The sequence below is a fragment of the Leopardus geoffroyi genome, chromosome C2 (assembly GCF_018350155.1).
Source record: "Leopardus geoffroyi isolate Oge1 chromosome C2, O.geoffroyi_Oge1_pat1.0, whole genome shotgun sequence".
NCBI classification, from domain to species: Eukaryota; Metazoa; Chordata; class Mammalia; order Carnivora; family Felidae; genus Leopardus; species Leopardus geoffroyi.
Genome location: NC_059333.1, coordinates 157675137 through 157688160, shown reverse-complemented (window position 1 = coordinate 157688160; position 13024 = coordinate 157675137). Strand labels below are relative to the sequence as shown.

At 40.1% G+C, this 13024-nt stretch overlaps 2 protein-coding genes across 5 annotated transcripts in view; one reads left to right on the top strand and one right to left on the bottom strand.

The window, feature by feature from the left end:
* Positions 1-485, top strand: part of ANO10 (anoctamin 10) — a 288539-nt gene extending 288054 nt beyond the window's left edge. For both annotated transcript variants that reach the window (XM_045436772.1, XM_045436774.1), the window contains one exon: positions 4-485. In XM_045436772.1, coding sequence (XP_045292728.1) covers positions 4-102 — 99 coding nt within the window. In that variant the 3' untranslated portion in view covers positions 103-485. The remainder of the gene's footprint in view (positions 1-3) is intronic.
* Positions 1-13024, bottom strand: part of SNRK (SNF related kinase) — a 58965-nt gene that overhangs the window by 8068 nt on the left and 37873 nt on the right. For 2 of the 3 annotated variants that reach the window (XM_045436763.1, XM_045436764.1), the window contains exons 3-4: positions 7482-7623; positions 2153-2365 (exon numbers count right to left, since the gene is read on the bottom strand). In XM_045436763.1, the coding sequence (XP_045292719.1) occupies positions 2153-2365; positions 7482-7623 (355 nt within the window). Of the gene's footprint in view, positions 1-2152; positions 2366-7481; positions 7624-8495; positions 8636-13024 lie in introns of those variants that run through there. The other variant, XM_045436765.1, reaches the window with a different exon arrangement.

Here is a 13024-nt window from a genome sequence, read left to right as displayed (position 1 = left end):
TAGGTACAAGCAAATGAAGTCCAATGCCCTGGAATCTTTAAAATTATGAAAAAACACAGACAAGAGGAAAAAAAAAAAAAAACCAAACAAGTCATTATTTAGATCACTCCTGAAATTCTAAAAAATGACTCCATAAAAATGTTCAATTTGTAAGAAAAATAAAAAATGCTGATAGCTGCCGAGCTGGGTGTCAGTTTTCCACACATAAAAAAGGTAGCAAAGCTTTCCAAGAATGTATGTGTTATCCAAAAATGTAATGTGTGTGTCAAAGTGTTTGTTTTCATTAAACTGGCTCATGTGCTCCCATCAGAGTAGGAAATGGCAGTGCGTAGGAGACACTAATATCAATCAGAAAAATTAGGAAAAGTTTTTATTTTTACACTCTTTGCATTTATTGGCATTTTACACACTAATGAATTGTTAATGTATCTGAGAGCACGTCATTAGCCTCCTCTTTGAATAAAATCAACGTATTCATTCCTCCACTTCAAAAGAGCGCTTGGAGTACCTAGTCTGGGCACGCACCGTGCGGCCAGGGGCTGTCGCGGCACACGCACAGGGCACACGGCCACCCGCTCTCCTGCAGCCGGCCTGGCCTGGGAACGGCAAGAGTGCGCGAAAAATGGTCTACCGGGCCCAGAAATACGTAACTGTACTTTGCGGAAACTTTCCATAGTAGAAAATACACGATGAACTCAGGAAAGAAGCAATACAGCGACTGCTTTTCACAAAACGAACGGGGTGGCGGGGGGAAGGGTCACAGCTAAGGGGCTGGGCAGGCTGAGGGGCCACTCTGAAGAGCCCCCTGATGCAATTCAGGGCTCAGAACGACTTCTTAGAGTGGTTTCCTAAGCGGAGTACCAGATAAGGACATTGGCCTGTGTTCGGGGAACCAAAACACGTGTCTTTGAGTTGAGTCATGCTCAGGAGGAGACGTGGGCCACAGGCGAGACCTGAGACCAGCCTGGGGGAGCCTTGGGCCCCCCTTTCACCATGCACGTGCCCACTAGTGGACAGGAAAACAGGGTCACCTGACCCAGTGAGACTGCCCTTCCCTTCGGATTTCTCACTGAATTTACAGGAATTACAAATCGTTCTAAATGATACCCCTGCATGTATTTATTTAAGCTAAGAACATTAAGCCAATTCAGCCAGATACAAAGAGCCTTCTATCCACTCAAAATGAAAAATCACTTTCTACACATTCCTAAAGCGAATGTCCTTGGCAGAAATAGCAAGTGTCCTGCTCTTCCTGTTCATTTAGGTCATTAAGTAGCCATGGATCAATCTGTGAAAACTCATAACGCAGCTGGCTATCTGTAGAAATGTGTATTTACACCAAAATTTTGAACCTGGTCTTTTTTGTTTTGTTTTGGGTTTTTTGCCCCCCAGAGTATGTCCTCTTTCCATTATACGTGTTTCATTCAACAGGTTAACCAACTTTTGATTGTTCATTTGTGGAAATACTTCATAATTTTCTAGACAGGACCTCTTATAGGAATCAATCATTGCTAAAACAAAGCAACAGCATCTTTACATTATCCCTAATTCCACATTTCTTAGGTTATTAAGACCTAGCTTTGGTTTTAAGGGATTTAATGAACAACTCTGTATCTTGTGGGTTCCAGGTTGCTGTGACTCTGAAGGGCCAGAAAGTATCACAGCACGATGCAGCCAGTGACGATACCCAAGCCACCAGGCACGGCGGTGACCCACTAAAATGTTACTTACAACAGTGTGTGACTGGCCCCATAAGACAAGCCCTGATTTAGAGGCTGTGGTCTGCCCCGTTCTCCCTGCCCACTGTGGGACCAGCGGGAGACACGGCAACAAAGAGGATACTGCTGTGGATAAGACGTGCACTGGATGCCCAAGAGGCTACTCCAATCCCCCCCGTAGGAAGCGAGAGAGGCCACATTACTTGCTGACGCCAAGCAACGGTTTACTCGTTCACTAGTACAAAAATAAAAACAATAAAGCAACAAAACCCATGAGACAGGCGCCGGGCCAGGAACTCTAGAGATAAATGACATAACCCCCGCCGGCTGGGAACTCTACCCATTACGGTGGCCACAAGCCCTGGCAAGTCAAGAGGAGAGCCCATTCCACGAATCCTAAACCCATGGCCCCATGCGCATGAGTGCCGACATACTCCACAATGGCGTCTCGGTCCGCTATGTCCCCGAGCACCATGCGCTGAATGATGCTGTTGTGTTCCTCCTCCGAGAGGTTTTTGTATGACACAAGGGGGATGTTATACTTTGTGGCTGGCGAAGGGTCCACTCCTTGAAGCCAAGGATGATTCTCAATCTCTTCCAAGGAGGCCCTTCTCTTGGGATCTCTCTGTAGCATCCGTGTGATCAGGCTGGAAAGGAAGGTAAGTTCACTGTTAGAGCAAACTGCTGGAAGGGATTAGTAACGGTGGATTATTTTATTCATCGGAATTGTTCCCTACATTTAGACCATCAATTCCATTAGGTTCACCGGTGGTGGTGGTGGTGGTGGTGGTGATGGTGGTGTGGCAGATGGGAATAAAGAAAATTCAGCGTCATCAAATTAATAAATAGAAAAACACAATTGCCGGATATACTGACAAGCCGAACAGCTTCCCATCATCTACAATTAACTCTAGGTATCAACATCTGTCCTTGATTAACTGTGGCTTAGCGACATAGCAGAACCAGCTATGATGATCAGCAATGACACACAGGATAGAGTGCATGAGCCAACTTCTGCTTCCGGAAAAATGAATGACCCTAAATGCCACATGCATCTTGTTTAAAATGCACCGTGCTGGCAAAATAGTAAATGCACACATGCATCAAGATGGAAGGAAGGGGTACTCAGGTAAAAATGGAGTCAAAGCGGGAGTCTTGGATGGCGAATGACAAAGCTAGCCTTTGACCTGACTGCTTCTGCTTTGGGTTTGAAGGCTACAGTGAGTGCATAAAACAGAATATAATGTGTAGGGCCTACTGAAGGCAGGGGGCACAACTAGAGCGCTCGTAAGGAGCTGGGATCCCAGCTTCTGTTGAGAAATGAGAAACAAATCTACTGCTAAGATATCAGGCAGGAAACCTGCCTGCCTCGACACTGGCTGTGGAGGTCGGGCATGGAAATCTAAGAATTTCTAGCCACAGGCGGCTCCTCAAACATGCCACATGTTTGTGGTCCAAATTAATAATGTGTGCGTGGAACATACGGGGAAGAAGTTAATTTAAAGTGATTTTAAGCTGGAGGTGCTCCTGGGCTCCTACAAGAAAGAAATGCAAACCCTCTCTGTAGCAATGGAACCGAAAGAACTCCCCACATATTACAAAGCATACAACCTCACAGTCAAAAAATATAAAAGAAACAAGCACCTGTAGCAGGAACAAAAAACACACAACAGCAAAATCAGAATGCAGTCTTCAAATACTGAGTTTTTCAGACACAGACTGTAACTGTGTTGAATATGCTTAAGACATGCAGAAGCCTATCAGATTCTGTATCTCCCCCTCTCTCTGCCCCTCCCCAGCTCACACTTTGTCTCTCTCTCTCAAAAATAAACAAACATCAAAAAAAAAAAAAAAAAAAAAAAAGACATGGAGAAGCCTTGGGGCGTCTGGATGGATGGCTCAGTCGGTTAAGTGCATGACTTTGGCTCAGATCATGATCTCACAGTTCATGGGTTCAGCCCCATGTCAGGCTCTGTGCTGACAGCTCAGAGCCTGGCACCTGCTTTGGATTCTGTGTCTCCCTCTCTCAAAAATAAAGAAACACTTAAAAAAAAAAAAAAAAAAAAAAGGTGGGTGGAGGGGCCTGGGTGGCTTAGTAGGTTAAGCCTACTTTTGATGTCAGCCCAGGTCATGATCTCATGGTTCCTGAGATCAAGCCCCGCATTAGGCTCTGCACTGACAGCGTGGAGCCTGTTTGGGATTCTCTCCCTCTGCCCCTCCTCTGCTCTCTCTCTCTCTCAAAATAAGTAAACATTAAAAAAAAAAGCAATGGACAATTAGGCATAAAGAGAATTAGAATTCAAAGACAGAGCCAAAGAAATAACCCTGCATTGGTGGACTAAGAGGTAGAAAATACGAAGGTTAAAAGACATGGGGGACAAGAGTGAAAATACCTAACGCACATCTAACCCAAGTTCCAGAAGGGAATGAGGGAATGGGCAAGAAACTGTATTTGAAAATATAATGGCTAAGGATTTTCCAAATTCATGGAAGAAAACAAATCCTGATCCAGGAAGCCCAACACATCCTAAGCAGAATGAACAGAAGCTCTCAAAGCAGCCTGAGAAGAGACAAATCACCCATGCACGAACAACAGGAGGTTGAACAGCTAACTTCCCAATAGCAAGAAGACATATCAGACGGTGTAGAATAACATCTTCAATAACCTGAGAAAGATCACATGTAACATAAAGCTATCTTCAACGAAAAACTGAGAAAGCTGATCACCAACAAATGCTCATCAAAGAAATTCTAAAGGGTATAATTTTGGCAGAAGAATGTGATCCCAAGTAGAAGGATATACAAAGTTCTTATGAAACATCTGGGTAATTCTAAACAATTTTTTACTACATATAATAATACTGTCTAATTTGTGGAGTTAAAAAAAAAAAGGCTACTGAAATATTGAATGATACAGTATTCTAAGGATTTTGGGTTGTTTGGGAAGAGAATAAACATAAGGATTAACTTTCAATTTTATTAAATTAAATATACAAACATGTATGTGTGTGTTAAAACAGACTATAACTTCCAAGCTAGTTGAAGGGAGAGAGCCATAATAAGGTGAAAAAGAAAAACTTCCATCAATCCCAAAGAAGAACAGACAAAAAGAAAAAAAAAAAAAAAAAAGAAAAGAAAAGAGAGAAAAGGAGGACAAATATGAAGCATATAAAAAGAACATAAATACATCTACATCTTTCAGTGAACACAATAAATATGAATGGGAAACTCTCTGATTAAAACACAAGAATGCTTAGATGGCTCCGAAAACAGCTCCCAGCTGTTAAAAAAAAAAAAAAAAAAAAGATGTACTTAAAACAAGATGATAAAATTAGTTTATTTAAAGGAAAAGAATGGATGGGGCGCCTGGGTGGCGCAGTCGGTTGAGCGTCCGACTTCAGCCAGGTCACGATCTCGCGGTCCGTGAGTTCGAGCCCCGCGTCGGGCTCTGGGCTGATGGCTCAGAGCCTGGAGCCTGTTTCCGATTCCGTGTCTCCCTCTCTCTCTGCCCCTCCCCCGTTCATGCTCTGTCTCTCTCTGTCCCAAAAATAAAAATAAACGTGGAAAAAAAAAATTTAAAAAAAAAAAATAATAAAAAAAAAAAATAAAGGAAAAGAATGGAAAACTATATAGCATACATAAATGCTAACCAAAGATGACAGGTTTGGCTAGCTAAAACTAGATAACACAGATTGACTTTAAGGCAAAAAGCATCATTAGAGATAAGGAGTGATATGTAAGTTCAATTCACTGGTAAGATACAACAATTCGCACCTGGTAACATTGCCTCAAAACAATCAAATAAGAAACTGACAGACCTCCAAGAATAAAACAGTAAATCTACCATCACAGTGGAAGAATATCTTAGTAAGTGATATATCAAGTAATTAATCAAAAAACTCAGAAAAGATGTATGTAATTTTAAACGGCATAATTAACAAGCTTGATCTTAAGGTATATAGAACTGACTCCAACAATTGGAAAATATACATTCTTTTCCAGAACAAAAGGATCCTTTACAAAAATTGACTCCATGCTATGCATTAAGCAAGCCTCAACAATTTGAAACAAACAAACAAAAAACTAGTTACTATATAGACTATATTCTTGAACTACAATGCAATTAAGTTAGAAATGAAGAACGAAAAGCTAATTACAAAAACTCTATACACTTGGAAATGTAAAACTCCCTTCTAAAAACTTACAGGTTAAATAAACCATTTGAAACTAGAAAATCCTCAGAACTGAATAACAGGTCTATAAATCAAAACTAGTTAAGATGCCAGAAAAATGGTGCCAGAAGGCAATTTATATAGCCGTAACTCTGACATTAGAACAGGAAAATTTGTGAGCTGAGTATCCAACATAAGACAGGGGGGGGAAATAAAGAAAAGAGGAAGAATTAGCCCATGAAACAGGTAGAAGGAAAATAATACAGATATAATTCACAACATAAAACAAAAAATACAAGCAAATTAATAAAGATAAAAGGCAGTTCTTTGAAAAAGACTAATAAAATGAACAAACTTCAGGTAAGACTTATCAAGAGAAGGCAAAAACTATCAATATTGGAATGATAACGTGCAACATCCCCACTGATCTATACACTTTACAAATATAATCAGAAAATATAAATACTTAAGGCCAATAAATTTGAAAATTGACATAAAATGGACAAACTCCTTAAAAAACACAAGTTAGCAAAACTGATATAGGAAAAAGCAGAAAAATGAATGGTCCTACGATTACTAAAAATAATCCCTCTAGGAAGGAGAAACAGAAGGCTTCTAAGATATTACTACTGTTCTATTTCTTCAGCTAGAACAGGTTCTACCACTGTCACATCATTAGTAGCTGGAGAAGCCAGTATCTGAATCCAGAGAGTTTGAGTATGTAAATTCTTAACCATCCACCACATGGCTTAAGATGGGGCTCCACTTGCAGAAAAGATGTCTCAAGCTACCAGATTTTCTTACCAGCTGATGGGAAAAACTAAACTCTTTGCTACTACAGCAAAATCCTTTAAGCAGTAGCTACAATCTCAGCTGAACTTCCTTAAAAATATCACTCATTAAAAAAATAATACACACACACAAAATGTCAATGAAATACTGAGCTTCTAACAGTTCTTTTATATTTGTCACTACGTTTATCATAGAACTATAAAGTACTCTGAATTCCGAAGAGTCAACTTGAGTGTACTTTTGTTTGCTGGCTTCCCACAGTCCTATAAACCAAAACAGAGCTCTTCTGTTGACTGGGGAGAGTCATGTTGTGAATAAAATCACGGGACACCTTATGTAACACCAAAATGGTGTGTTGGTGGTTTCAGGATGGGATATTTCAGGATGGGATATGCCTTAACTTTTCTCTGGAATTTATTAAAGTGATTCCAGGTGGTCTTGCTTTTTTGCTGATGCAAAAAGAGAAAGGTAGTTCCCATGGTAATATCTTCATTTCAAGTGAATAACTACCATTCTTGGAGGCTGAAGAGGCATGCAATGGATTTCAAGAAAACAAATATATTTAAGAAACAGACTAATACATTTTGTACTCTAATATCAAATTTCAAGTCATATTCTGGGTTGACCCCCCAAATACACTTAACAAGAACAAAATATCAAGTTTGAAAATTAAAAGAAACCCAGATGCTCAGGTGCTGAAGTCACCTCAAATTTTTTTGACGTGTGAATAAAATAAAACTTCTGGTTTTTGTATGAGTACTTAAGGTTCCACATTCTTTTTTTGTTTGTTTTTACTTACTCTTTACACTCTTTGGACACATGGGATGGTACTGTATATTTGCAATCCATGATCATGGTCAATGTCTCACTGTCATTGGCCTCTTGAAAGGGTGGCTGTCCACACACCAACATGAAAAGGATCACTCCCAGACTCCAAATATCTACAAATTAAAAGACAGACTGTTAGATACTGGACGAGTCAGAAAACCAAAAACACTAAGAAGAGCAAAAGTAGACTAACAACATTATTTTATTTGAATAGTGAAAAGCATTTATATCTCAAAACAATAACAACAACAACAACAAAAAACATTTAGGGAAGAAATCTTAAGCCCCAATAAGGCAGGGAAGGTATCTGTCTTGTTCACTGTTTTTCTATTCACTTCAGCCACAGGGTGAATGGTCAATAAATGTTCAACAAATTAATTCATTTATTCATTAGTTAATGGCAAGAACATCAAGTGGAAAGTAACAATCGAGGTTCCCAAACCACTGGACAACAGACTGCTGTTTTTCTCATGACATTATTTACCAGAGAAAAAACTATTAATACTCGGAGACATGAAACGGATCTTGCCTAATATCACAATTATCTCAGTTGTTCTTTACCTCGATCCTGGTTAGAGAACCAGATAATGTTAAGTCACAGTCACAGCCATTTTATAGTTAAGAAAATTAAAATTCAGAGAGGACAGAACTATTTCTGTGTTGTCAATAAAGAAAAAGACAGGTTATATATTATTTCCAAGGCCAGAGCTAGGTCTGAACGTGTAAGTAACCAGGAGCCACACTGTGGCTTAAAAACAGCAGAGGCTACTTAAAGAAAGCACTGGAAAAGATAGTAGGTTTTCCATCACTGTAAGTATTTCAGCAAAGGCTGAGCAACTGTCTAACATTCTACATAAGACATTCCTGTACTGACTGTAAGTCCGGACGAGCTGACATCTGAGGACCCTCCCAACTGTAGCATTAGATTAACTCCCACAATAACAAATAACCCCCTACACTTCTTGCCATTAAATAACAAACTCACCAATCAGTGGGAAAAATGATGGCTTTTCAAATGAAAAAAGGAGGACTCCATTTAGGAAGGATAGCACAAATCATTCATTCATTCCAGAAACTAAAGTATAGACATGCTACATAAACATTCGCATAACAAGAGATGATGAATTCAAGAAGCTTTCTACCAGAAAAAGGCCACCACAAAGAATGGAGAGGCAAGCCACGTAGACTTTGTCACCACATCTGTTAATACTCAACTGCTATTTTCACTTAACCTTAAACACTCAAACTAATGAAGGATCCATATTATTTTCCAGCAGAATTATAATCTGTTAATAAAATATCTTTTCCTTGGTCCAAACTAAACAAAGAAGGCAATAAGGCAGAAACCCAAAATTATAAACACCTGTGACTTTTTTGTACGTATACGATAAATTTTACTAAGGATGCTTCAGTGGAAATAAGTGAAACAGATGGAAAAATCTACTAAAATTAAAACATTACATATGTAAGAATGAAAGAGACCTAAAGAGCATTCAGTCTGAACCTTAAGCTCTGCAGTGTCCCTAAGAGGTCTGCCTGGCATTGCTTATAGGATGCATGAATTATGTGACCTACCGCCCGAGGACAGCAAGCTGGCTCCACTCACTGACCCACATTTCTTTACCTTGATCTTGGAATGCAGAGGGCCATCCTCGTGCAAAGTCCAACAATCTGCATGATGGTGGCTAGCTGCACCTGCTCTTTAAACCTCCGGTGAGAAGAATTTATAATCCCAATTCTAGTTGTAACTTAGTAGGAATTTCAAAGGAAATTTACCTAGTTGATGGTTAACCTAAACCCTCTTTCAACAACCTGAACCTGCTATTTTGGGGGGTCACCTGCCCCAACTCCCAAGCCACTACTGTGAACAAGTGGCAATTACATTTATTCTCCTTTAACGCAGTGCCCCTCCCTCATTTCACAAAGCAGTTATATTCTAGAAACTCACGATAAAGTAAACTCACCTTTTCAATGATGTTCACTACACAAGGAGGGAAACACACCACATTTTTTTTTTTTGGTTCGTTTATTTTATTTTGTGTTATTTTATTTTTGGCTATCTCTTCTCCGAAGGAGGGAAAGGGATTTTAAATGGCTCGCAATAAAAATGCATAAAAATAAACATCAGGGTAGTTAAAATTAAAACTTTCTTCTGTTGTTCAAATATTGACAATGTCTGAGGTTACTACTATAACCAAGCCTAACCATTAATACACATGTATTTGAGACACACTAAATTCGTCTTTCCATATAAATCCTACAAAACAACAATTTGTATAAAATGAATCTGGTTACATTATTTCTTCTACCATCTCGTATTTCAACTGTGAATAAACTAGGTTGTTTTTTTAGCTTTTTACTTTTTCTCTATGCTAAATTGGAGATGATATCTGACAGTGCAACTACACAAAGCTTATGTTTTAAAAGCATAAGCAATAATATAAATATCAACTAATAATTACCCCAAGTTCTTATCAGGTTAAAGAAAACTTTCTGTTAAGTATCAACCTCAACAGTAACAAGGAAGTCCAATTCTTTGGAAAGGTTCTCTGCAGGATCATTTCTCCAAGCAAACTCACACACTCCACTTGCTAGGAAGTGGTGCACGATTAGAAGAGTAAAAGAAGAAAAATAACAAATATATATACCGTTTCCACTGCTTCCGGTCAGAGATCAAATAATTTCTGAACATACAGATGGTGAATATTTGAGAAATGTGGAAAAGTATGCCTGGTAGTCTGCAAAGCTAAGTGACATCAGGCGAAGCATCTAAACTAGATGAGAACAGCAGTGCGGTCAGGAGGACAAAGTTTTAGAAAGGGCAAATGACCCTCTCACTGGGACAACTTGATTATTCGCGGGGCCGCTTATGCCATTTATTTATTTTCCAGACTTTTAATTTCTCTTCTTATTCTACTGTCTTGGAATGATTTTACTTTTCCATCCTAAGGCCAAAGGAAAGAGATAAAAAGTCACTAAATAAAAACAAAGTGGTATGACTTTAGCCAAGTGATTTAAACGTGTTTCTCCACTGTTCAATGGGCACAGTAGCAATAACACACTTCCTCTTAACGTTGTTGTGGGTATTAAACAGAAAACTTGAACGCGTGCCGAGTATTCTGGACAGAGCCCAGCACACATTCTAAGGAGGCTGCAATGCCTCGCCCCCATCCGTCTGTGTTGGGCGGGCACTGCTCCTGAGCACAGGGGACACAGAGATGAATGGGGGACACCCGTGCCCTTACAGGACTCCCAATTCACTGTGAGAAACAGACGACAGATAGCTCAGAAGGCACAAAGCCAACAAGAAACACCAGTGGAGATGAGGGGAGAAGAACAGGAAAGGCCTCTTGGTAATACAGCTAAAAAAGGTGGTAATTCATAATCTTGGATCCCCAGGACAAGACAGGTGGTATCACAGGGCTAAGAATGGCAACAAGAAAGATTATCTATTACTTTCCCCTCAAATGGGGGAGGCAGTTGGCACACATCTTAATAAAAATTCCTTTTTTAAGATTTTTAAATTTAAGTTTATTTATTTGAGAGAGAGAGTATGTGCTCATGCGTAAGCAGGGGAGGAGCAGAGGAAAAGAGAGAATCCCAAGCCGGCTCCGACGCTGTCAGCACAGAGCCTGATGCGGGGCTCGAGCTCACGAACTGTGAGATCATGACCTGAGCCAAAACCAAGAGTCAGACACTTAACTGACTGAGCCACACAGGCACCCCTAAAAATTCATTTTTGTATTTTAAAATATCTTTTTCCATTAAAAAAAACTTGCTTATAAAACTACACACTCCCGAGGTATAGCGATCATAGACTCAGCTTGAGATTCGCCAAGTCTTTATGGCGGATGGATGGAGGGAGACAGGTGAGAGAAAGAACATGGAATGGGGATTTTCTATTATTTTTTATTTTTTAAAAATGTTAACGGAATTGTCTATTGTACACAGGTTAACAAATATCAACCATCTGAAAAATCAAACTTAATGTTTTGACTTCAGACCCAGGTATAGGCCCTTGTTAAAAAAAATGGAAAAAGAAAATATTACTTAATACATATAGTTCTTCTGGTTAAAAAAAAAAAACACTTCCAACTTATGGAACCGTGGGAAGGGGTGGAAAGATAATGAAGTCCTTGTTGATATAAAGGCTGGGAGTTACTGGTCTCCCTCGAGCTGCCAAAAATGAGCAGTGAAGTCTCCTTTAGCTGCTAACATTCAGTAGGTCAACTGTCATAACACAGTTTAATTATGCCATTTCTAGGGTTGGAGGTGGAGTTTAAACTACAAAGATCATTTTAGGAAGGCTAACAAAAGATCAAAATGAAAACAAAACAGTCTAAAAGAACATACTAACAATTTGAGGAAACACTACTGTCAAAGGGTGGGCGGGGGTGGCTGGAGGGTGTCATGACTGCTGAGAGGTCTTCTAAAAAGTCACTTCTGAAGTGAATTATCTAGAGACCAAAAAAAAAAAAAAAAAAAGAGCAGGGATTAGAAAGTAATAAAAATGGGAAGACCAGGAGAAAAGTTCTAGGCAGAAACCTCTATTTTTTTCTTCTCACTTTATCAGTGTAGCCATCAGTCACGAAAGCAGCAACAGAATGTTCTAAAACCACTACAGACGAAGTACGGCACCTTTCACGACACCCCTTAAAACCGGCAGGATTTAAGCAAACACTTTTCAGTTCCAACTGTGGTTAGCAGCAACCGACGTATGACCCAAAACGAACGTAGAAAGCAATGCTTTCTTAGAAGAGCAGCACTGTTACAGAAGCGTGTCGGTCTCACGACCTTTGTTTCTGGTACCGGGGTCTTCTGGTGTGAATTCCTACCTACACAACAGGATCTACATCTGCATTCAAAACCACCTAGAGCTCCGGATGCTGAAGATTCTTGTTCCCAACAAGATCAGTGGTTGGTTCTGAGGGGCCTGACTAGAGACCACTCTCCAAGTGGTAAGAGTGGGGTAGACAAGGAATGAAGAATTTGGACAAGTCCATGTTTTAGGGTATCTACCTTATTTCCGGTTTTACCAACACTCCAGTTAGAAGCAACTTTCTATTATTTAACCAGCAATCATTTCTTCTCTTAAAAAGAAAGTTAGAATAGGGGCGCCTGGGTGGCTCAGTCGATTAAGCGTCTGACTCTTGATCTCGGCACAGGTGATGACCTCATGACTTCATGGTTCGTGAGTTTGAGCTCTGTGTCAGGGCAATACACACTGTTAGTGTGGAGCCTGCTTAGGATTCTTTTTCCCTCTCTCTGTCCCTCCCTGACTCGTATGCTCTTTCTCAAAATAAATAAATAAACTTAAAAAAAAGAAAATCAGTGGGGTGCCTGGGTGGCTCAGTCGGTTTGGCATCCAACTTCGGCTCAGGTCGTGATCTCACGGCTCATGAGTTCGAGCCCCGCGGCGGGCCTTGTGCCAACAGCTCAGAGCCTGGAGCCTGCTTCCGATTCTGTGTCTCCCCCTCTCTCTGCCCCTCCCCCACCCACGCTCTGTCTCTCTCT